The following is a 25,251-nucleotide window of genomic DNA, read 5'->3' on the forward strand; positions in this document are numbered from 1 at the left end:
GGCTGGCGGCCGGCAATGCTGGACTCTCGGCTCCTGTTACATGGCAACGGACATGGAGGCCTCTCCTTTCTCTCCCAGGTTCCAGTGGATTTCAGCTTCTTGCTTCCCACGGCTTTTTCCATCTGAATTTCATCTGCTGATAAAGGACTCCAGTAATAGGCTTAAGGGCCATCCTAATTAGGCTGGGCCACATCTTAACTGAAGCAACCTCATCAGAAAGATCCTGCCTACCATGTGCTCACACCCACAGGAATGGATTAAGTTTAAAAACATGTTTTTCTGGGGGTACATCCAGCTCTAAATTACCACAGACTCCCATCTGACTTCTCTGCAGAAACTGACAGGCTGATCCTAAAATTCACGTGGAAATGCCAGAAGAACAAATTTTTTTTTAAAGATTTTTAATTTATATCTCCCTACCCCTTCACTGTCTGCACTTGCTGTGTCTGTTCATCTTTTTTGTTTCTTTAGGAGGTGCTGGGAATTGAACCCAGGACCTCTGATGTGGGAGGGAGGTGCCTAATTGCTTAAGCTAACTGTGTTCCCTGCTTTATTGCATCTCTCATTATGTTTTTCCTCTTGCATCTCTTGTTGCACCATCTGGTCACATCAGTTTGCCACGTCTGCCCATCACGCCAGTTCACCGTGCCGTTCATCCTCTTTAGAGGCACCGAGATCCTTTGCTCCCTGCTTTGTTGTGTCTCTCATTATATTTTTCTTCTTGTGTCTCTTGTTGCATCATCTTGTTGTGTCAGCTTGCTGTCTTCTTTAGGAAGCACTGGGGACCAAACCATGGACCTCCTGTGTGGTAGGCAGGCACCCAATCACTTGAGCCACACCCGCTTTCCCCAGAAGAACAATCTTGAAAAAGAAGAACAAAGTAGGAGGATTCCTATGTCCCAATTTCAAAAGTTATTGCAAAAAGACTGATTTCAAATGAGAGACCTAACATCAAAAATGGGAAAAAAAATACAAAAAAACACAAAAGGAGAAGGAAGTAACAAAGATCAGAGCAGAGATAAATGAAATAGTGACTAAAAAACAGACGTAACAAAACCAAAAGCTGGTTCTTTAAAACATTAAAATTGACAGATCTTTAGCAAGATTGACAAAGAAAAAAAGAAAGAACACAAATATCACAAAAAATGAAAAGGGTGATATTACCACCAATCCCACTGAAATAGACAAGAGACTGTAACAGGATATTATGAGCAATGCTGCATGCCAACAAATTAGATAACCCAGACAATATGGATAAATTCCTAGAAACACGCAAACCACCTACACTGACTCAAAAAGAGAGAGACGATCTCAACAAAGCAGTGACTAGAAAAGGGATTGAGTCAGTCATAAAAAACCTCCTGACAAAAACAAGCCCTGGACCTGACGGCTTCACAGGGGAATTTGACCATACGTCCCCAAAAGAATTAGCACCAGTCCTGCTCAAAACTCTTTAAACGTTTGAAGAGGAGAGAGCCACTCTCCAACTCATTCTATGAGGCCAACATCACACTAATATCAAAGCCAGATAAAGATGCTACAAGAAAATAAAATTATACATCAATAATCTCTTATGAAGATAGATGTAAAAATCCCTAACAAAAGATTAGCAAACCAAATCCAACGGGACATTAAAAGAATTATACACCACGATCAAATGGAATTTATCTCAGGTATGCAAAGGTGATTGAACAAAAGAAAATTGATTAAGGCCACACACCAAATTAACAGAAAGAAAAGGGGAGGGGGGGGAACAACACATCATCATCTCAATTGATTCCAAAAAGGCGTTTGATAAAGTCCAGCACTGCTTCATGTTAAAAAAAATCAAAAACAAAAAACACTAGAAAACTAGGAATAGAAGGAAATTTCCTCAACATGATAAAGGCAATCTATGAAAAACCCACAGCAAATATCATACTTAATAGTCAAAGACTGGAACTTTTCCTCTAAGATGAAGAACACGGCAAGGATGCCCACTGGCACCACTGTTTTCAACACTGTACTCGGAGTTCTTGCCAGAGCAATTAGGCAAGAAAAAGAAATAAAAGGCATCCTTTATTTCTGGAAAGAAGAAGTAAACCTTCTTCTAAGAATATTATTCAGCCATTAGAAGGAATGAAGTCCTGATAGTCGTGGCAACATGATCAACCTTGAAGTCATCACGTTGACTGAAAAAAGGACAAACATTGTGTGATCTCCTCGACATGAACTAATTAAAATACACAAACTCAAAGAGTTAGACTCTAGAATATAGGTTAGCAGGGGACGGTGGGGATAGGGAATGGAAAGTGAAGGCGTAAAATGTACAGCGTTCCTATTTGCAATGGTGGAAATGCTTTGGTAATGGGTGATGGTAGCACAACACTGTGAAAGTAATTAGCAGTGCTGAAATATATAAGCGAAAGTGCATAAAAAGGGAAACATTAGGTGGTTGTCTAAGTTTGCCAAAAGGCTGCCGACGCAAAGAACCAGAAATGGGTTGGCTTTTATAATGGGAATTTTATTTAGGGTAAAAGCTTACAGTTCCAGGCCATGAAATACCTATGCAAGGCACCATAAGGGATGCTTTCTCACCAAGTCAACGACAACCGACCCTGGTAAGGGGCCACGTGGAAAGCAAGATGGCAGGCACTCTCTGCCCAGGTCCCTGCCTTCCCCTCCAGAACCTACCGTCTCCCGGAGCTCAGCGGTGGGCAACCAGGCACAGGGCTCGTCTCTTGCCCGGCCGCCTCTCTCAGTCTTGGCTGTTCCGCCTTCTTCCCAAATTCAGCTGTGAGCGATCAGCATGGCTGTCTCTTCAGCCTGGGCTCTGGGTCCTGAGCTGCTCCCAGGGCCCAGCCCTTCCCATACCTCCGTGCTCTTCTGGTTCCAGGCCCTGGGACCTCGCGCAGCCCTCAGGGCTGCTGTTTTCTGGCAGTCCTCTCCCACCTGGCAGGACCAATATGGCAGCTTCCTTTCTCCCACGGCTCTCTCCGTGTCTGTTTATACGAGCTCCAGCAGGAGGAGCCCACGTCACGCCTCACTGACGTAGCCCAATCAAAACGAATGGATTAGTTCAAAAGCATAATCTTCCAAATTCAGACTGTCACAGTTGTATATATGGTACTAGAATTTAAAAAAAAATTTTTTTAATCCATGGAACTGCAACCACACAAAGAGTGAACCCTTAGACCATGGCCTCTAGTCAATAGTACAATTTTTTAAAATGTGCTTTCCTCAACTGTAACAAATGGACCACATCAAAGCAAGATGTTAATAATAGGGTGGTATACAGGAATCTTGTGTTTTTTTTTAAAGATTTGTTTTTTTATTTATTTCTCTCCCCTTCTTCCCCGCCCCCCCCCAATTGTCTGCTCTCTGTGTCCATTCACTGTGTGTTCTGTGTCCGCTTCTATTCTTGTCAGCAGCGCTGGGAATCTGTGTTTCTTTTTGTTGCGTCATCTTGCTGCGTCAGCTCTCCGTGTGTGCGGCGCCACTTCTGGGCAGGCTAAGTTTCTTTCGTGCTAGGCGGCTCTCCTTACGGGGCGCACTCCTTGCACATGGGGCTCCCCTACATGGGGGACACCCCTGCGTGGCCTGGCACTCCTTGCCCGCATCAGCACTGTGCATGGGCCAGCTCATCACACATCAAGGAGGCCCGGGGCTTGAACCGTGGACCTCCTATGTGCTGGGCAGATGCTCTATTCGTTGAGCCAAGTCCACCCCGGAATTCTGTATTTTATGCACGATTATTCTGTAAACTTACAAGTTCTCTAATTAAAAAAAAAAAAAAAAAAAAACTATCTTAAAACTACAGAAATCAAGACAGTATGGTACTGGTATAAAGACAGACATAGCTCAATGGAATAGCATTGAGAGTCCAGAAATAAACCTGTATGTCTATGGTAAGTTGATTTTCAACAAGGGTGTTAAGACAAATCAATGGTAAGTGTATAGTCTCTTCAACAAATGATGTTGGACAACTGGATATCCACATGCAAAAGAATGAATTTGTATACCTACCTTACACCATACACAAAAATTAACTCAAAAAGGACCAATGACCTAACTAGAAAGCTAAAAACTCTTAGAAAAAAGCAAGTATAAATTGGATTAGGCAACGGTTTTTAAAAAATGACATCTAAAGAACAAGTAACCAAGAAAAAATAAATTGGATTTCATCAAGATTAAAAACTCTTCTGCTTCAAAGGACACAATCAAGAAAGTGAAAAGATAACCCACAAAATGGAAGAAAATATTTGCAAACATATACGTGATAAGGTCTAATATCCAGAACACAAAGAACTCTTACAACTCAAATGACAAAGAACTCAATTTTTAAAAGGAGCAAAGGCTGTGAATAGACATTTCTTTAAATAATATATACAAATGGCCAAGGAGCTCATGAAAAGACGGTCAACAACAGCAGTCATTAGGGAAGTGCAAATCATAACCGCAATGGCGCACCGTTTCAGAGCCACTAGGGTGGCTACAATCAAAAAGGCAAAAACGAGTGTGGGCGAGGAAATGAGAAACTGGACCCCCTCATAGAACGCCGGTGGGGAGGTAAAATGGTGCAGGCGCTCTGGACAACAGCCTGGCAGTTCGTTAATCAGTTAAATGTAAGAGTTATCACATGATCCAGTAATTCCATTCCTGGGTGTATACAGAGATGAAACGTAATGTCCACACAAAAACTTGTGCACCAATGTTCCTAGCGGCGTTATTCATAATAGCCAAAAAGTGCCAACAACTCAGTCAGTCGATGATGACTGGGTAACTTGTGGCAGACCCATCCGATGGAATACTACACAGCAACAGAAAGAGGGATGAAGAACAGATACGTGCCTGGACATGGATGAACCCTGAAGAGCGGAAGCTAAGTGAAGGAAGCCGGTCACAAAAGAGCCCCCACTTAGACGAAACGTCCACAGGCGGCACGTCCACCCAGGCAGGAAGTGGGTTGGTGGCTGCCTGGGATGGGGGAGAAGGAATTCGGGGATGACGGTCAAGACTACGAGGTTTCTTTCCGAGATCATGAAAATGTCCCCAGACCGGTTGTGGTGCACACACAAGCGTGAATAGACTACAGGACACTGAACTGTACACTTTGAACGGGTGCGCTGTACAGTACGTGGATTATATCTCAATAAAGCTGTTGTGCAAACTCAGGGGGAGGCATTTTTCCATCCATCAAAGAAATGCAAATGTAAAACCTAAGTTATTGGGGTTTTGCCCTGCGCTGGGTCAAGATGAAAAAGACCACATGAAGGCTGGAAAGGGTGCGGGGGGAGGGATCTCCTACTTCTCGGGTGGCATGCAGGGCAGGTCTGGGGGGGCTGTCCTGTCTAGGGGCGGCCAGTGGGCAGAGCTGGGGGGCCAGGGGCACCCCGGGGAGGCAGGGGGCGGCGCAGCTCCCTCCCAGGCAGAACCTTGGCCCTGAATGACGCCACGTAAGCCTGTGCTTATCTCAGCGGCTCCCGTCACCCAGCTGTCACCGTCCGGCCAGGCTCGAACCCGGGCTCCAGAGCCCGGCTCTTCGTTCACCCTGCGCTGCAGCCACCGGCACCTCGCTGGTGGGAACGAACGAATGCATGAGCCCGTGACTGCACCTGCCTTCGCCGACAAGCACCACGCTCCGAGCGCCTCTGGAAGGAAGAACCTCTTTGCTTTCCCAGCAGCCTCGGCTCTGGACAGGGCTGCCCCACCAGCGAGCGAGCGCGCGGGGTTCTGGACCCGTGGCAGGTGCAGCGGGAAGGCCACGGGACAGCCACGTGGTGCTGCCCCCAGCCGCCCGCCAGCACTTCCCAGTCCTCGATTTAGAGCTGCGACTTCTCCATTCCGCCGTGGCCAGCGGGCCTTCTCTCCCCAGTGCCCCCTCCACCATAGCCCTTGGCAACGAGGAGACCCCCTGGCTCGCCCCCTCTCTGCAGGGCTGCTGCCGAGGCAGGGAAATCCTTACGGGCGCACCCACTCCGGGCTCACCCAGCGGGCGCCCGAGCCCCACTTTCCAGGGAGGCCGGCGAGGCTCAGGGCCCCCTATCTGGGTGGCCCCCAAAGGTGGATCCCGGACCTTGGAGGGAAGAGACCACGAGGCAGATTTTAAGAGCCACATAAAAGTCCTTGGAACAAGGAATCAAAGACAAACCACAGACAAAGTTGTTTTTTTTCCCTTTGGGTGTCACAATACACACAGATTTTTAACATTTTTGTTGCGTTTAACTCCATATTGGAGGTGTTTGTTTTGTTTTGTTTAGCTAAGTTGTAGGTTTATAGAAAAATCATGCAGGAAATACACAGAATCACTGGTCCTTTTTTTTCCCCTTGATCTTTTTGAAGGTCACATTGGTCCGATTTTGGAAGTGGGCTCCTGGGACCACTAACAAGACCCTCGAGCAGAGGTTCTTGGCAAGGGCTCTGTGCGCGAGAATGAAATTCAAAACACGTGGTTCTCGTGGGGACGCGTTGGGGCGGGTGTGGTCTATTTATTGAACAGTGTGCAGAACAGTGTGACTCAGTGAGGCGCCGTGGTTTTCACCCGGCAAAGGGGTCTGTGGAACAGAAGAGGTAAGAACCCTGCCCTGGAGGCCTTCGCGTTCCTGCTTTGGGGAGAAGCGGGATTCTGTGAACTCGCTCGTAGAATTCCGCCCCAGGTCTGGGTGCTTCCACGGAAAGCCGGCTCAGCGCCCCCGGCCGAGGCTGCGGGGCGTCCACTGCCGCCAGCGAGCTTTACCGCGGGCACGGCCGGGAATGACACTGCTGGTTAGTTTCTCCAAGAAACCAATCACGAATTCATATTGCTACTTCCCATTCAGATTTAAGATGAAAGAGTTTATAAAGTTAAAAACAATTCTTCTGGGAGGCTTCGCTCTTCAAGAAAGGACAAGCTGCCTGGAGGGAGGGCGGGAGCTCCCACCCTAGAGGGTATGCAAGCAGGGCCACCCATCACTGGGAAGGAATCTGCCCCCGGACCCCAGCACCGCAGCTGCAAGGACTCCCCCAGCAGGAGCTCCCCATCCCCGGGTTCTGAGGGAAGGCCAGCACCCCAACCAGAAGCTGCAGCCTCTGAGCCTCCAGGGCCTCTGGACCCCAGGCTCGGGCATCAGCCCCACTGGTGAGTTCCATTTTCTTTAAAGTATCCTGTCTCTCAGACCCTTCCGTTTGCCAGGATAACCATGGAGCTGGGTTCAGGGCTGGACATTGGGGACCCCACGTCCTCGTCCTGGCTCTGGTTGTGTGACTTGGGACAAGCCTTTCTCATTCTGGGTCTCTCTCTCCCTCAGTCAAGCAAGGACCTTGGGCTAAGTCAGGAATGGCAAACGCGTGGCCCACACACTCCACTCTTTTCCCTTTCTCAGGCCAAGGCAGACATCACTAATCGAGCCCAGCACTGCTGCCCACGGAGGACAACGGTGTTGGCCCAAAACGATGAGTTTTCATTTCTACCCCTGCCACCACCACCACATCTTGGCAACCGAATCCTACCAGCTTCTCCTCCAAGTCTTCCTGAACCCTCCTTTGTCCCACCTGTCGTCCATGCCACTGGTCTGCTCACTGCCCCTCCTGCACCCCTGCCCCATCAACCCCCTCCCGCTGGCCCGAATCACCACTGCCCGGCCCCAGGGATGCTGGGATCAGCCCTGGCCCAGGAGGCGGCCAGCTCCAAGCCTGACCACTCCACCACCCAAATGCACCCCGAGCCCCCTCCTCCCCAGTCCTCCAGGCGCCCCACACCCACCAGCCCACGTCACGTGGAGGACCCTGAACACGGCAGCTCCAGTGACCCAGAAAAACCCCCTCAGACCACGCCCCTTTTGGGGGATCCCTGGCTGTTCCCCACTGGGATGAGAAAGACCCAAAGCCTGACTCATCTCCCCCATCCCATCACGGACACCGGGGCTTCCCTGCAGGACCCCAAACCCACACGCTGCTCCCTCTGCCCCGGCACCCTTCCCTGCAGGCTCCGTGCAGCGTGATGTTATTTATGGACTCCAAGGAGCTACTGACCATGCCTGTAAACTGTTCCTCTGGGCACGATACCCTTCGATTTAAGTTCAAAGGCTCTGCGTTCCCTTAATCTCATCAAGACCAGACCCATCGGTGGTTGAGACCCTGCGCCCTTGGTAGGCTGTATAAACGGACACTCGTAAAGAAGGTCCCAGAGGGAGGGAGCGCCACAGACCCCGAAGAGGATCCTGCGGCCCGGGAAGAGAGGAGCATTCCCCTGACAGTCCACAGCCGACCTTGTGAAGGGAACAGAGCAGCCAAGGCTGGAGGAAGCGAGCCCTCCAGCCCCCAGCAGAGCTGGCAGGAGCTGGGCCCACCCAGCCTTCAGAGGAAGAGGAGGGCGGGACCCGCGCAGGCGTCGCCCGCCGTCTTGCTTCAACCCCTGGCAAAAGTTTGGTGAGAAAATACTTCTATCGAACCTTGAGTCGGACTCTCCAGGGCCTTGTAACTGTCAGCTTCTACCCCAAATAAACACCCCTTACAAAAGCCAACCGGTTCCCGGCGCTCCGCATCCGCACGCTTCAGCTGACACAGCCCCCCTCGGGGACCTTCTCCTCCGCCACGACCCGCGCAGGGACACGAGCGAGCCTCCCCCACGACCCGCGCAGGGACACAAGCGAGCCTCCCCCACGGCCGGACGCCTCCACGGGGGCAGCGTCACGCCTCGCGATGACGCAGGGGCCAGCTGAGCGCCACCCGCCTCGGTGTCCCCGCAGGCCCGGCGGGGGCTGGGGGGCCGTCTCCGGGCACAGCGAGGTTGGGGATCGAGCGCGGGGCCGGCCAGCCCCGGAGCAGGTGGCTGCCAGGCGGCAGGGTCGCCGCTGACCGCCGCCCGCCCCGCGCCGGCTGCACCCGTGCCCAGCGAAAGGCCGAGCCGACCAACTCGACTTCATCGTGTGAGGCTGGAGGGCGGTGGACCGTTCTGGTCACAGAGGCAGTGGCGGCGGCACGACATCGTGGACAGATTAGCCGCTGATGTGGACTTGCGCGTGGTGCAAAGGGGAAATGATGTTGTACTGTACATGTGAGACCACAATAAAAATTGTTTTAAAAAGTTCACAGAACTGTATACCGCAGAGTAACACCTCGCGTGAACTACTGACCTTAATTAGTAATATAATATAGGAGCAGGGGCTCATCTGTTTTAACAAAGGTACCACACTAATGCAAAATGGGGAAAACTGGGTGTGCGCAAGAGAAGGGTAAAGGGGAACTCTACTTTCTGCATAATTTTGCTGTAAACCTACAAGTGCTCTAAAAATAAAATACAACAGTGAACCTGGAGACAAAATTTTTTAATAAAATTGGCACCTCATGAGAAAAATAAGATGCACCAATGGGTAGATAAAGGAGGATGGAGAGAGAGGAGCTAAAGCAGGTACAGTCAAATGGGTGGGTGTGGGGGCATAAAATCCCTTCACCTCTGCAGTATGGTTTACAGGAACAGGTTGGGAGAAATGCTCGTGCACCACCACAGGTGACTGACCTCCTGGGTATGTCCCCTGTCCCCTGTGCCTCTGTCCCACCTCCTGCCCAGGGGCCGGAATGGAGACGCTGCAGAGAGCACGTGCCACACTGCATGGATGTGTCTGAGATCGCCTGGAATGGAATGGAACGGTTTCGCCTGGAATGGAATGGTTTCACCTGGAATGGAATGGTTCTTCTACTTGAGCCTGGCATCTGACAGGGGGAAAGCAGGCGTTCAGGAGGGGAAGGGGCTCCACTAACCAGGGACGGTAAGGCCCACCCTCGGGAGCCAGATGGAGCTGTGTGACCCTGGGCTAGTTACTTTCCCTCTCTGGGCTGTTTCCTCGCCTGTAAAACAGAGATGATAACAGAAAGTTCTACCACATAAGGCTGGGTGATGATTCAAGGAACTAGCACGACGCCCCTCTCACGACAGCCCCCGGCAAGGGGGACCCCTGTTAGGGCCCTTTCCCGCAGCTGTCTTGGACAGAGGAGCTGCCCACCAACCTGTGCGCCGTGTGTGTGGACGGTGGGGTGGGGAGAGGCGTCAACCAATGCTGAAAAAAACAAGGTCGCGGGGCCCCCGTCTCGGTTCATGCTTCATCTGCCGTCCCAGCCACATCCTGTGTTCTCTGCCTGTAAACGTCCCGCCAGCAAGGGTGTCGCTGGGCGACAGGGTGCCTGTTCTTGAGATAGCATCTGCAGAATGGTTTCACTTCACAGTGAGCGCCTTCAAATGGGTTCCCCTTTCTGCACCCGCAGCCTCACCCTGCCCACCCGGGGCGCAGGGCCTCTGCGGACAGCCCAAGATGAAGCGCGTCTAATGGACAGGTGTGGTGCCTTCCCAAGATCCTAGCTGAGGCGTACAAAAAAGGGGGAGGGGTGCGTGCCAAACAGAATAGTACGCAACCAAGTAAAAGGATGAAGCTGTCAACCACGACTACAGACAAAAAGCAGCACTGAAAGGCTGACCTCAGAAGATGCACAGGGCATGCTGTCAAATTAAAAGAAACAAAAGCACTGAGAGTATGAGCCCGATAAAAACAACCCTGTTCAGAAAACTCAGAAGAGACTGGAACTTCCTCAACAAGATAAAGGGCATATAGGACAAACCCATAGATGACATCATGCTCAATGGTGAAATGCTGGAAGCTTTCTTCCTAAGATCAGGCACACGACAGGATGCCCCCTGTCACTGCTGCTCGTCAATCTACTAGGCAAGAAAAAGCAACAAGACATCGAAACTGGAAAGGAAGAAGTAAAATGATCCCTCTTCACAGATGATTTTCCTATATACAGAAAATCCTGAAGAATCTACAAGAGAGCCACTGAGGCGAATAAATGAATTCAGCAAAGTGGCGGGGTACAAGAGCAACACACAAAAATCAGTGGTTTCTATATACCAGCAATGACCAGTCTAAAGGGAAGTCAAGAAAACAATTCCATTTACAACAGCAACTAAAAGAATAAAAAACCGGGGGCGGTGGGGTTGAATGGGACCTCATATATTTTTTTAAATGTAATTAAAAAATAATAATAATAAATAAATATTTAAAAAAAAAAATAAAATAAAAAACCTAGGAATAAATTTAACCAAGGATATAAAGGATTTGTACATAGAAAATGGCAAATCATTACTGAAAGAAATTAAAGATCTAAATAAATGGGAAGATAGCCCATGCTCATGGATTGGAAGACTTAATATCACAGAGATGTCAACACTACCCAAAGCGATTTACAGATTCAACGTGATCCCAAGTAAAATTCCAACAGCTCTCTTTGCGGAAATGGAAAAGCCGATAATCAAATTCATATGAAAGGGTTAGGGACCTAAACAGCCAAAACCACCTTGAAAACACAAAGTTGGAAGACCACTCTTGCCAATTTCAAATCTTACTACAAAGCCACAATGATCAAAACGGTATGATGCTGGCACAAAGACAGACGTATAGCCCAACGGAATAGAGCTGAGAGTTCTGCAGTGAAACCTCACACATGACCAGCTGGTTTTTTGACAAGGATGCCAAGTCCATTCAAAGAGAAAAAATAGTCTCTTCAGCAAATGGACAGCTGGATATTGACATGCAAATGAAAGAAAGTGGACCCTTACCCCACACAATATACAAAAATTAACTCAAAATGGATTGGCAACCTAAAGACAAGACCTAAAACTATAAAACTCTTAGAAGAAAACAGAGAAATATCTTCAGGACTTTGATTAGGAAGCTTTACGTAAGATAAGGGTTTAATATCTAGAATGTGGGAAGCGGTCATGGCTGAACTGATAGAGCATCTACCTACCCTATGGAGGGCCCAGGGTTCAGTACCCAGGGCCTCCTGACCTGCGTGGTGAGCTGGCCCACGTGCAGTGCTGCCACGTGCAAGGAGTGCTGTGCCACGCAGGGGCGCCCCGTGTAGCGGAGCCCCATGCACAAGAAGTGCGCCCTGCAAGGAGAGCCGCCCCATGTGAAAAAAGCACAGCCGGCCCAGGAGTGGCACCGCACACACGGAGAGCTGACATAAATAAAATAAATCTTTAAAAAAAAAAAATCTAGAATGCATAAAGAACTCCTATAACTCAAACAAAAAGACACACAGCCTATTCAAATAAGAGCAAAAGACTTGAATAGACATTTCTACAAAGATAAACAAATGGCTAATAAGCACATGGAAAGATACTCAACATCATTAGTCATTAGAGAAATGCAAATCAAAACCATCATTTTGTACCCACTAGAATGGCCACTATTAAAAAAGAAAGTAAGTGTTGGAGAAGATGTGGAGAAAGAGGAACACTTGCTCACTGTTCGTGGGAATGTAAAATATTGCAGCTGCTGTGGAAAATGGAGTGGTGGTTCCTTAGAAAGTATAGAGTCATCATATGACCTGGCAATCCCACTTCTACGTTATCGACCCCCAACAACTGAAAAGCGGATTTCAATGAACAGATATTTGCACACCAATGGTCCTATCTGCATTATTCACAACTGCCAAAAGATGGAAGCAACCCGAATGTCCATCAGCCAACGAACGGATAACTAAAAGGTGGTATATACATACAATGGAATATTATTCAGCCATAAAAAGAAGTCCTGATACACGCGACACAGATGAACCTTGAAGACATCGTGCTGAGTGAAATAAGCCAGATGCAAAGGCACAAAAGGGTGGGTAGCGTATGACTGCACTACATGGAATAACTAGAAGGGGCAAGTTCATGGAATGCAGGTTGCAGGGGATGGGGAGAAGGAGGGAGAATGGGGAATTAAGGCCTAATGGGTGCAGGGTATCTAGAGGACGGACAAGTTTTGGTAATGATGGTGGTGATGGTAGTCCAACACTGGGAATGTGACAAATGCCATTTAACTGTACGCTGGGCAGTGGCTGAAATGGGAAATTTTATGATGTATACATGTTACGTGATTATAAAGAGAGAGAGAGAGACTAAAGAGATACAGACAAGGACAACTAAGTGCAATACATGATCCGGACTGGATCTAATAACGGAGGAGAAAATGCCCAAAAGGACATTATGGACCAATGAAAAACACTGGAATACAAGCTTTACAGCCACATTACATTTTTAGAACTTGATTACTGCACTTACTGTAGTTACATAAATGAATATCTTTGTTCTTAGGAAATGTACATGGAAATATTGAGGTAAAGGAGCTTGACGTAAACAGCCTACACTCAAATGTATAGGCAGAAACAGACGGATGACAGATTCATATAACAAATGCAGTAAAATGTTACAAGTTGGCAAATTTTTGTGTGTGTAGGTAGGGGGTTGTATTAGTCAGCCAAAGGGGTGCTGATGCAAAATACCAGAAATTGGTTGGTTTTATAAAGGGTGTTTATTTGGGGTAGGAGCTTACAGATACCAGGCCATAAAGCATAAGTTCCTTCCCTCACCAAAGTCTATTTCCACGTGTTGGAGCAGGATGGCTGCTGACGTCTGCCAGGGTTCAGGCTTCCTGGGTTCCTCTGGGCTCAGCTCCTCTGTTTCCCCCACAAGGTCAGCTGGAGACTGTGAGGCTCTCTGGGCTTTGCCTCTCTCCACAAGGTCAGCTGGAGACTATCAGGCGAACGGCTCCGTCTCTCTCCCTGGGGCTCCAGCTCTGACATCAAACTCCAACATAAAAGCCCTCCACTCTGTCCCTGGCATGCCTTTTACCTGTGAGTCCCCACCCACCAAGACTCGACAACTTACTGACCCAAGAGGTTTCCATAACTACTTAATCAAGTAAACGTATGAATCCAATATAATCTAATATGCCCGAGAAGAGCTCAGTTTACAAACATAATCCAATATGTCTTTTTGGAATTCATCAATATCAAACTGCTACAGGAGTATACTGGGATTTTTTGCATTATTATTATAATTATTTTTTTTAGGAGGTACTGGGGATTGAACCCAGGACCTTGTACATGGCAAGCAAGTGCTCAAACACTAAGGTTTACCCACTTGCTCTGCATTTTTTTTTAAGTTTGAAATTATTTCAAAATAAAAGTAAATTTTTAAAAAAGTATTCACTCAGGTCTGAAAACTGTGTCCTGTAATTTATGCCATTCTATTTCATTAAAACTGTCTTATGTAAGTGTTTAGAAACCAGTGAAACATATTTCACTCAGCCCTGAGAACCATGTAAAGTGATTTACAGCCTTCTGTGAGTACGTTTCATTAAAGCCGTAGTCTATGTGTGACGTGTCAGAAGCGACTGAAGCATGGATTTCACAGTTTGAAATCCACGTAACACGTGATTTACAGCATTCTGTGAGCAAGTTTCATTAAATATTTTTAAAAACCCGACCCTCATAACCCTAGGTGCCCGCGGAGAGAAGGATCTGGAAGGATAAAACGGGCGGAGCCGGCGGCAGGGAGGGCCCCCCCCAGAGGCCCTGCAGGCGGTCTCGAGGTGGGGGCTGCAAGCCGCAGCCTCGGCCCTCCTCGCCCCGCTCTGAGGGGGGCACAGCGTGCTCTGGGATGGCCCTGGCACCCACCCCCACTTCCGGGCACAGGCCTGCCAGATTCCTCACCTCCCTCGGCCGCAGCTTCCCCGGAGCAGGGCGACCTGCGCGCGGCGGTCCTGGACCAGCGAGGGCGACATGGAGGTTTCGGAGCCAGGCCCAGCACGAGGGAGACGCTCCCTCGACACCACGCGCCAGGCCCCGCTTTCCTGTCAGTGAAGTCCTCGCTGCACCCACCTCCCAGGTATTCCCAAGAGGCGCGAGGCCAGGCAGGGATGGAGCCGAGCCCCCAACCCTGCAAAGGGGCTCGGCTCACACGCAGAACTGCCTCCCCACACCCCAGCCTGCAGACCCAGGCCCGCCCCACTGCCTCCACTTACCCCACCAGCCTGCAGACCCAGGCCCGCCCCACTGCCTCCACTTACCCCACCAGCCTGCAGACCCAGGCCCGCCCCACTGCCTCCACTTACCCCACCAGCCTGCAGACCCAGGCCCGCCCCACTGCCTCCACTTACCCCACCAGCCTGCAGACCCAGGCCCTCCCCACTGCCTCCACTTACCCCACCAGCCTGCAGACCCAGGCCCGCCCCACTGCCTCCACTTACCCCACCAGCCTGCAGACCCAGGCCCGCCCCACTGCCTCCACTTACCCCACCAGCCTGCAGACCCAGGCCCGCCCCACTGCCTCCACTTACCCCACCAGCCTGCAGACCCAGGCCCACCCCACTGCCTCCACTTACCCCACCAGCCTGCAGACCCAGGCCCGCCCCACTGCCTCCACTTACCCCACCAGCCTGCAGACCCAGGCCCTCCCCACTGCCTCCACTTACCCCACCAGCCTGCAGACCCAGGCCCACCCCACTGCCTCCACTTACCCCACCAGCCTGCAGACCCAGGCCCGCCCCACTGCCTCCACTTACCCCACCAGCCTGCAGACCCAGGCCCGCCCCACTGCCTCCACTTACCCCACCAGCCTGCAGACCCAGGCCCGCCCCACTGCCTCCACTTACCCCACCAGCCTGCAGACCCAGGCCCGCCCCACTGCCTCCACTTACCCCACACCCCCACCAGCCTGCAGACCCAGGCCCGCCCGCCACTCCCTGCCTCCCTAGCAGCCCCTGCCCATGCCTAGAGGCAGGTCAGGCCTCCCGTTCCCCTCCTCTAAGGCCTGACTTCGACCCTCTGCCCCCAGATGCAGCTGCCCAGGGGCAGCCCTGCCAGGGGCCTCTGGAGGGCCGTCACCCAGCTGTCCTGGAGAACACCCCAAATGGGAAGGCTCCAGGCTCTCGAGGAAGAGCCTCCTACAGATGCAGGAGCCCTGCTGGAGGCCGCCTCCTCGCCGCCCGCGCCCTCCCGAGGCCCCAGGCTCATCTCCTGCGCCAAGGTCCCGGGAGCCCGCCCTGCCCCTCCCACGCCCTGCACCCCCACCCCGTCCCCCACCTCTAGCCCCTGCTCTGCCCGCCACCCGCCTCCCCAGGGAAGGCTAGGCACTCTACCTCCAGGCTCAATTTTTACTCTAGAGCCTGGTCCCTGTGTTTTGCTATGTGCAAATAAATCTTAGAAGAAAACCACAAGATTTAAAAGAAAAGGGGGGGGGGGGGGTGCTGGCCCTCACACAGCTCAGAGGACAGTGGGGGGGGGCACACACCAGGGCCTCGTAGAGCCCTCCTCCCACCCGCGCCCGGGGCTCGGCAGGGACCCGCAGGGCACTGGCCTTGGGAGACAGGCCACCTGCCGCCTCCAGCCGCCTCCAAGCTGCCAAGTGGAGGGGCTGGCGGGGCCTCTTCCTCCCAGACCCCTCGAGGCCGGCATCTGAGCACTCCTTGTTTGTTCATCTTTTATCTGGAACCTTGGGCAGCAGGACAGCCCCTTCCGCTTTCCTTCCCGGCGCCCTGTCGGCCCCCAGAGCTGACCTTGCCCGCTGCAGGCCCAGGTAAATAAGTAATCTTTCAGGCAGGCTGCAGCTGCAGGAGAAAGAGGGACTGGCAGCCGTGGCCACCGGGCAGAGACTCTGTGTGCCTCCGCTCTGGGTCTCAGTTTCCCCAAACGTAAATGGGACACTCACAGGGGATTTCCCGGAGAGTTCTAGGTGACAGCAGATGGCATAGGCACCCAGAAGGGCGGAGCACAGGGCGCCCGAGCCCCCTTGCAGGGAGAGCCCGCGGCTCCAGGCCTCCATGTGGCTGTGCTTCCTCAGGCAAGCGGCTTGCCCTTTCTGAGCCAGCCTCCGTGGAGGGGGCACGCACAGGCTTTCAGCCGCTGCAGGCCTTGACCATGTCCGCATCCGGGTCTCCTGGGTGGCAGGTAAGCCTCATATCCAGGGATATGTATTCTCCTCTGGCACAGAGTGGGCTAATCCCATCCCCACCCCCAAATCTCTGGGAGATAAAATGGAGGCTCCAGGCAGCTGTGCTGCTTTTATCCAGCAGCTCGGGCGACACGGGGCAGGAAGCCTCCGCCGGGCCCTCTCGTTGTGATTCACGCCCTTTATTCAGTGGGCCTCAGTCTCTCCTCTGTGAAATGGGTGCAGCCCCGCTGGGTGGCCAAGCCGCGGAGAGCGCCCTGTCCTCCAAGGTCCCGTGCCAGTACACCAGGGAGCGCTCCCCCGCTGCCGGAACCCCATGTTCCTCCTCGCGTGGCACCGAGTGCCTGGACAATCTCCCCCAATCAGGGAGCGCCCCGCGACGGGCCTGGGAGCAGGGCCAGGGGCTGGGCGGGGGGAGGGAGGCTGGCAGCGCCTCGCCCAGGCCCCGGGGGCGTGGGAGGGCGGCCCTGATCCCCAGGCCTGGGCTCGGACCCACCGCGCCACCCCCGCACCCCCCACGGCCCGCTGGGCACACAGCCCTCCAGTTATTCATTATCAGCTGGCGCCCTGAGCCGCCGCCCCCACCCGGCCCCCTGGGCCCCACGGCGCCTGCTGAGTCAGGCTGGCTGGAATTTCACACCCCCTCTGGGAAAAGTGGGGGCACCGACCCATTTCACAGATCAGGAGGGAAATACATCCCCCCCCCCAACGGCTGTGTTTTGGACAGGGCCCAACTGTCCCCAAAGCACCCTCAACCCCTTCCTTCCTTCACTTCACACGACCACAGGAAGAGGGGGTCATGCCCACTTCATAGCTAGACAGACCCAGACCGAGGCCGCCGGAAGGGGGTGGTGGAGTGCCAGGCCCCCACCCCGGGCTTCCCCTGTCCTATCCGCAAGCCCTGGGGGCAGGTATACAGCACCTCCACTGGGCACACAGGGAAACTGAGTCCCGGAGGGGGGGTGACCATCCCAGGTTAGAGGTGGGCCAAGAGCTCCCAGGCACTGGTACCCAGCAGGGCAGGGCTGCAGTTGGCACAGCCCGGGCACAGCCCTGGAGGAGCTGCACCCCTGCAGGAGGCGGCGGCAGCAGGACGCGCAGGGGGCGCCTGCAGGGCCTGGACTCTGCGCCCCTCCTCTTCCCCTGAGAGGCAGACAGCCTTCTGCACGCAAACATGCAAGCCGCTCGGGATCCCAGACCTTTGGCCAACTCCAAGGGAGCAGCGAGGCTTGGGTCAGGCCAACCCCGCCCCCAGCGCTCACCCCCCAAGGCTGCCGTGCACGTGAAAGGAGCTCAGGAATACGTGTCCCCAGGCTGTGGCCGGGCACCAGGAGGCCTCCCTTGAACACCCTTTTGAAAGGACACCCCCAAGTGCTCCTGACCGATGCAGCGCCAAGGTGGCACCAGGCTGGAGACAGAATCAGGCAGCCCGGGGAGGGGGGGCCAGGCCCTGAGCTGCGGACCTCTGCGCAGCGACTTCCCGCCTCTGGGCCTCGACTTCCCCGCCTGGGTTAGGTAAGGCCCTGCACCGCCCTGGCGTCCTGCGAAATCCTGAAAGTCGCCGTGAGCCCCCCGGGCTGTCGCCCACGCAGTTCTGGGGAGAGAAACCTGCCCTCCGTGCTCCGAGGGGGCCTGCCCTCCTGGAGTCCTTCCTTCCCCCCCCCGGGGCGCTCCTGGCCGGGCCAGGTGCCTGGGAAGGGGGAGGCGCCGGCGTCCACGCTGCAGCAGGGCCTCCCCAGGCCAGCCCAGCCTCTCCAGGCCTCAGCTTCCTCCTCTGCAAAGTGGGGCAGGTGCTGTGCCCGGCCCCGGAGCCCGCCCGAGGGGTGCCAGGGCGCCCAGGACCCCCAGGCCTAACCCTGGGTGGGCAGCGGTCACGCAGGGGAGCGCTGGGGACATCTGAGAGACAGGGCCCGGGTTTGGTTCGGTTCGGTTCTGATTCTAAAAGGGTTCTATTTTAAAAGTACGTCTGGAGCAAAGGCAGCATTCGCACCCGGAGCTTCCAAGACACCCTTCCTACACCCAAGAAGTGGGCACCGAAGAGGAGGCCGCTTTAGAACACTCTCGAACTCCAATACGAACGCAAAAGTCCGCTGTCCTCGAGGCCGACCCCCGGACCTTGGAGAGCTGAGAGCGCACGTCAGACCCCGCTGCCGTGACCTCGGGCAGTCACTCCCCCCGCGCCGGACTCAGTTTCCCCACCTGTAAAGTGAGGCTGGGGCGAACACCGCTCCTCGCGGCTGCCCAAGAACCACGAAGGAAGAGCGAGCACCTGCGGCGCGCTCGGGGCGCAGAGGGGACGGCGGGGCCGCGTCCCGGGGCTCGCCCCACGGCTTCCCGCCCCCCGGGGGCCGGCAAGGTGAGGCCCAGTTCCGATTTCCCAACTGGCGGCGGCGGCACTTCCCCGCGGCGCCGAGCACGGACGCGCGTCTCGGGAGCCGAGCCCGCGGCGAGGGGCCGGCGGCCTCCGCGTCCCTCGGGCGCTCTCTCCCGGCGCCTCGCCTCGGCGCGCCCCGCGGGGGAATGGGCGCGCGGGCCTCGGGGTGTGCAGCCGCCGGCAGCCGGCGGGGAGGCTGCGTCTCGGGCTCCGGCGCGCTCCCCAGCCCCGGCGGGGCGACCCCGCCGTGCCCTCCCGCGCCCCGGCTTCCCCGCCCGGGAAAAGGGGGCGCCGAGGCCCGCGGCCCCTCACCTGTCTGGTTGCCCGGGGCGGGCGTGGGGACCCCGGGCCGACCCCCGGACCGCGCCCGGCCGCGGAGGCTCCCGCCTGCCCGCCGCATCCCTCCGCGCTCCCCGGGGCTCGGCGGGGACTGCGGAACGGCGGCCCGGGGCGGGGCCGGGGCGGGACACGCCCCTGGGACGCCCTCCCCGCGGGCGGCGGGGGCGGGCCCGAGGAGCCCCGGGCTCGGGAGGCAGGAAGTCTCGCCCCAGGGGCTCGGCCCGGGGCCGCTCCCTCCGCGTCCGCACCTGCCCCTGCGCCCCTCACCTGGCGCGCCCTCCCCCGTCCTGCCCACCCCGGAGGCCTTCCTGTGTTAGTTTGGTTTTCCCTGTTGTCTCACGTACTTATTTTTGGAACGGGGTCTGCTTTCGCGGAGGGCAGAGAGCAGAGGCCTTCCTGAGCCCGCGGGGTGCGATGCACCCAGGGCTGCAGACCGAGCTCTCCAGGTGCGCCAGGCCCCGCGCTGGGTTCTTTCCATAAATGCAAACATTTTGTCTAGAGTGGGCGGTGAGGACACATTTGCCCAGGCTCACCGGTGGCAGGTTGGGGCCCCGTGGTCTGGTGGTGGGGGGCCCGGCACCCCACGCCCACACACCTGGGCTGCCTGGAGGAGCTACCTCTGCTCGCCCTCCCCGCCAGCTCCCTCCCGAGATCTTGGGCAGGCTGTGGGCTCCGGAGCTGTGGTCTGGCCCCTCCTGGCCTAGCCCAGCTGCGGAGCCCTGCCCAGGGAGGGTGGGGGGCTGCCCAGGGAAGGCTTCTCCAGCTGAGCTCTATACCCCTTCCCCTCTCCTGCGGAGCTGCGGGAGGCAGTCCTGACAGCAGGTGCAAAGGCTCTAGGTTGAGGCAGGTTAGCCAAGGAACCAAGGAGAAGGTGAGCCGCAACATGGCAGACAGACAGCATGGCTGCAAGACCTGCCGAGACCTTGAGTTTAACCTTGAGGTCCTAGTTTCTCTCTCTGGGACCTCCCCTTGGCCCTGGATATTCCAAACAGGCCTCACCATTGGCCCCAGCATTGGTGGGTAGGCAATCTAACAGCGGGGGCCCCTTCCTTTAGCATCAGCAAGGGGGAGGAATAATTAGCTTAACAGGTAACCACACGAGGCGAGCTCGCCTTCTCTGCCTGGAGGAGCCCACACCAAGTCTCGATGTGCATTTCCACCTTTTGCTCCCATGTTTCAGCAAGCTCTGTTCTTTTCCCCCATTTCCCAATACATTCTTTTCACTAGCCTAACTAAACTGGCCTGTTCTTAAATTCTTTTATGCAGCATAGCCGAGATCCTTGAGGAATCCAAAACTTCCCTTCTTCATTTGGCGAGCCAGCCAGGAGGCAGCTGAGTGGTGCTCCCTGACTCCTAACGGAGACTGGTGAGATTTTTTTTCCCTCCCCCTCCCTCCCCTGCTGTTTTTGCTGTCTGTGTCCATTCACTGTGTGATCTTCTGTATCTACTTCTTTTTTTTTGTCTTCTCGTTATTTCCTCTAGGATTCACCGGGATTCGATCCTGGGGACCTCCAATGTGGAGAGAGGTTCCCTGTCACCTGCACCCCCTCAGTTCCTGGCTTCTGTTGCGTCTTGCCTTGACTCTCCCCTTTGTCTCTCTTTTTGTTATGTCATCATCTTGCTGCTTGGTTCACCGCGCAGGCCCGGCTCCCTGCATGGGCACTGGCTCGCCACATGGGCACTGGCTCACCTCATGGGCACTGGCTCTCTGCACAGGCACATCTTTACCAGGAGGCCCCAGGAATTGGACCCAGGTCCTCCCATATGGTAGGCGGAAGCCCGATCACTTGAGTCACATCCACTTTCCAAGACTGGTGAGTTTTAAGGCCTGCCCATGCTTTCTTTTGGTTTTGCATTTTCAAGGGGGTTCCTGGATATGCTCCCACAGAACATAAACTTGGTCTGCCCACACCTCCGGCTTCCTCTTTGGAGGTGGCAGGGGCAAGTCCCCATGCCATGTAGATCCAAGGAAGTTCCGGGTGGTGGGTGAAACCACTCTTGAGACCTGGCTGAGCACATTGCCTGAGTCAGGAAGGAGTCTGCTGGGAGTTCACCAGGCCCTCTCTGTAAGTTCAGAATGGCTATCACCCGTTGTGTGTTTCCTTAGATGACTAGTTAACTCCCTTCAATTGAAAGTGCCTTCAGTCTTCCAACTACTGCTGTCCTCATTTTGGGTCTGTGCAATGTGTTCGAATGCCTTAGAAACTGAAAATGCATTAGTCAGCGAGGCATGAGCTGCACCCTCAGTAGCGCCCTGAGGTTTTGCTCCTTCTCCACCCTGGAGAGACCGAGGTTGTCTGGGGGTGGGGAGGGCAGGAAGGAGGGTCCCTGAGGGTGTTTGCTGGCAAGTCACAGGACAATTAGTCTCTAGTTCTTCCTGGGCTTTAACTGAGGACCTGGTCCCTGGGAGTGGGCTGTGGGGTGAGCTCACTCAAACCCAGCCCCTCTCCTAGGGTCAGCCGGCTTGGGTGTTGGGTCTGGGAGCTGGACCCCAAGACCTCTAAGGCTCTGGGCATGCCCAGACACATAGAGCTCCTGGTCCCTGGAATGTGGGGACAGCGAGCGGGGCTCCCAATTCCAGGACACTGACTGGGCGAGCAGTCTGTTCAGTCAGGGCTAGTGGTGGGACACCCCCAGACTGACGAGCGCGTCTTACCCTCCCAGATGATGGGCAGCTCTTAGGTTAGGACACCACGTGGCTACAGTACGGCAGAGAGGGGCTCTGCCTGGGATCCTGAAGTTTAGTTGAACCTGTGTGGGAGGGAAGGAGAAGACAGATGGACCTGAGGGCCGGAGACCCTGTGATCGTGTCTCCTTAAAGTAGGGGTTCTTAACAAGAAAAAAAAGGTTAATACCCTCTGCCTTAAAAGGACGAGGAAATGCACTCTATTTACTAAACGTCGCCCTTGTAGATTAAGGAGCCTCCTCAACTGCCATCAGTTACAATTAATTCAAAGGTTCCTGGCTTTCCTAGCTCCCCTGCCTTTTTCCTTTAAATACTCCCATCCTTCCAGTGAAAAAGGCTTGCAGGGTTTAACCCCTTGTGGGAGGTAACTAATGGAATGCACAAAGTTTCTGCCATGGACAGACCTTGGGAGCTTTGCATCTGGGTGATTCTAAAGTCAGGTCTTTCCCACGCTAAGCTAAATGTATAAAATTCTCTCTTCTGTTCTCATCTGTGCTTGCTTTAACTTTATTAGTCTGCTCATGCCTGGGAACTCGTAAAATCAGATTTGGGGTTCACCTGCTACGAACTGGATAGCTGTGAAAGGTCACCTAAAAATGAGTCTTTAAATGTCAGTACTATCTTGCAATTGAATTTGACGTATAAAAGAAATCACAAGTGGAATTGATTCAACTGCTGAAAAAGCAGAAAAACTTAGCAACATTGTTCCTAGTAAAATTGTTTTAGTTGCTCAAATGTTTTTAAGTGGAAAGTTACTGGAAACTAAGCGTTAAGATCATTGTATCGATGCCTTTATATTACATAAAACAACCGAAGGCTAATTTTGAAATTGCTATAACTGGGTGGATTTAGCCTAGACTTCAGGCCATTGCAATGGTGATCTTTGACTAATTTACCTTTGTTAATGGCTACTTCAGGTCTAGCTTGTGCTTGCTATAGTAATGGTAATTATCAACTAAATTTACCTTTTATTATGGTTATCTTGTAACCAGCTGCACCCAGCCCTGAGACTTCAGCTATTGTGATGGTAATTATAAACCGAGTTTGCCGTTGCTTACATTGGTTATTTCATGACAACTTCTGCCCCTCTGGCTCAGAGCAAAGCAAACCTGAGACCCCCGCCTCCTGTCCTGGCACTGGTGTTAGTGGCCCTGCGTCCTCTCCTGACTGCAGGTGGCTGCTGCCGGTGCCATGCTCAGCCCTCGGTTGGACTTCGGCTCTTGGATGTCCCGCCCGGCACAGAGACCCGGGAGTGGGGGCGCCCCTCCCCGAGTGTGGAGGTTCCTGAAACAGCAGTTCACGAGGGAAGCCGGGGTCCCCGAGCTTCAGCGACCTCAGGGAGTGTGTACTGGAATTAGTCGTGCTCATCCAAGGTCCTCCAGGGTCAAATTGGGAAATAAGCAAAGTTCTGAGGCAAAGGAAAATTGTATTCTAAAGCATTGGGGACATTTTGATTAGAAGCCAATAATTAAAGAATGAAATTCTTGTGCAAAACTGCATGATCACAGTGCAAATTAGAGTAATTAGAGCCTTCAAAGAAGTCTTTTAAATGTTATTTTACAGTTAAACTTACTTTGTAAAAAAGAATGCAAATTATAAGTGACATCAGCGACGTGTGTGTTTGGGACTATTTGTGTCTGCTTATTTGCTCAGTGTGTATTGTCATACATCGGGATGGTAATATCAAATTAACAAAGAAAAATTCTTTAAAAAGCTCTATTCAAATTGTAAAATCAAATATGCACTTAAATGTGTGAATAAGTATTCCTGGAGCTCAAATTAGGCTAAGCAGGATCGAAGGATCCTATAGAAATCTGAATATAGAAACTATTGGAAAAGGGAAAAACATTCTCCGGAGCTCTTTGACCTCCCCCGCCCCCAGGGTCTTCTCTTTGCAGGAGCTGGGAGGGAAGGGCCGGGGTGGCAGATTGGAACTGTCTTCCAGGCTGGGGAATTACGAATCAGTTTGCCCTGTAATTCCCCAACTTAAATCTTTTAACAGCCTTCAGATAAGGGTGATTAATAATTCTATTATCAAATTTCAGTAAATAAAGGAAAAGTCCTTGAAAGCTATGGAAAGATTTTTTCTAAATTATAATTAAAACAAATTAAACAATTGTAATAATTCCAAAACCTAGCAGTCAGTATGCTTTTAAGATTATTCATTTTTAGAGTTTTATTAAAGAAGAGGTTTTAGCCTCCTGTAAAGGAAGGAAAAAGAATATTCCTTGCATAAACTATGATGGTTTCAATTTTATTTAGTTTGGGCGTTATCTCCCTAGGTTTATAGAATATCAAGTAAATAAATTAACGTTATCTGTATTAATACTTTAAAATGATGAAGTTGTAAGTTTGTGTTTAATAACAGTAAGTTAAAGGAAATGTAGATCTGCCTTCTCTTAAATGGATAAAGTAAACTTCATTGCTTGCTAAATATAATTTAATAAGCTTCTTTTAAGGTAAAGTAACAGTCTATCAGTTGTGGTTAATTGTAAGAAGTTTGTAAAAGCATCTTCTAAATTGAAGCATTTAAAAAGCTAATTCTAGGAAGCCATTATTAACTAGAAACCTAAATTGATCTTAATAACAAAAAGTAACTTTATAACAGGAAAACCTGTCAGAGGCCACCTCAATCTGCATGTAAAAGTGGTGGAAAGGAAAGATAATCTCGATTCCATTGGGAATCTTTGGTTTAATTGAGAAAGTAGTTTTTCCTATACTACTAAAGAAAAATACCTGTTAACTAAAGTCACCATGGTAAAGATGCAGAAGTGAAAAGCAAAGTACTAAAATAGTTAAGTTCATTTGATATGTTATAGACAGCTTTGGAAGTGTTCAGAACGTGTAGAAAAATCAAGAGCTAGACTTCAGTATCGTCGAGCTCTCTTGTACAGTAAAACCAGGCCTTCAGCAGCAGCATGCTCAGGCGAGGGCTGGACACCCCCCGAGGAGAGAGGGACAAAGCAGGGAAGTCGTGACCGGGGACTGGGAGTGGAAACCTGCTGCTGCTGCTGCCCCACCACGCCCCTCGCCAAGGCGCTTCAGAATTCTCAGGCCTCGGGGTCTGCGGCTACAGCAGAGGGGGCTCCAGGGATCTACCTCCCCAGGAGAGGAGCGAGA

At 52.8% G+C, this 25,251-nt stretch overlaps 1 protein-coding gene and 1 long non-coding RNA gene across 4 annotated transcripts in view; one reads left to right on the forward strand and one right to left on the reverse strand.

The window, feature by feature from the left end:
• The window catches only part of SUSD3 (sushi domain containing 3), a 32,971-nt gene extending 13,435 nt beyond the window's left edge, over nt 1-19,536 (reverse strand). For both annotated transcript variants that reach the window (XM_058301464.2, XM_058301463.2), the window contains exon 1: nt 19,419-19,536. In XM_058301464.2, coding sequence (XP_058157447.1) covers nt 19,419-19,506 — 88 coding nt within the window. In that variant the 5' untranslated portion in view covers nt 19,507-19,536. The remainder of the gene's footprint in view (nt 1-19,418) is intronic.
• A 166-nt stretch (nt 19,537-19,702) lies between these two features.
• Nucleotides 19,703-23,743, forward strand: LOC111763026 (uncharacterized). Of its 2 annotated transcripts, none has more exons than XR_009186736.2 (4): nt 19,703-19,891; nt 20,712-20,811; nt 20,928-21,259; nt 23,305-23,743. It is a non-coding gene; the product is annotated as an uncharacterized lncRNA (long non-coding RNA). The 2 variants fall into 2 exon arrangements; XR_009186735.2 differs by having other exon boundaries at nt 21,087-21,259.
• The last annotated feature ends 1,508 nt before the right edge of the window (nt 23,744-25,251 follow it).

The sequence above is a fragment of the Dasypus novemcinctus genome, chromosome 8, assembly GCF_030445035.2.
Source record: "Dasypus novemcinctus isolate mDasNov1 chromosome 8, mDasNov1.1.hap2, whole genome shotgun sequence".
In the NCBI taxonomy this organism is placed as follows: domain Eukaryota; kingdom Metazoa; phylum Chordata; class Mammalia; order Cingulata; family Dasypodidae; genus Dasypus; species Dasypus novemcinctus.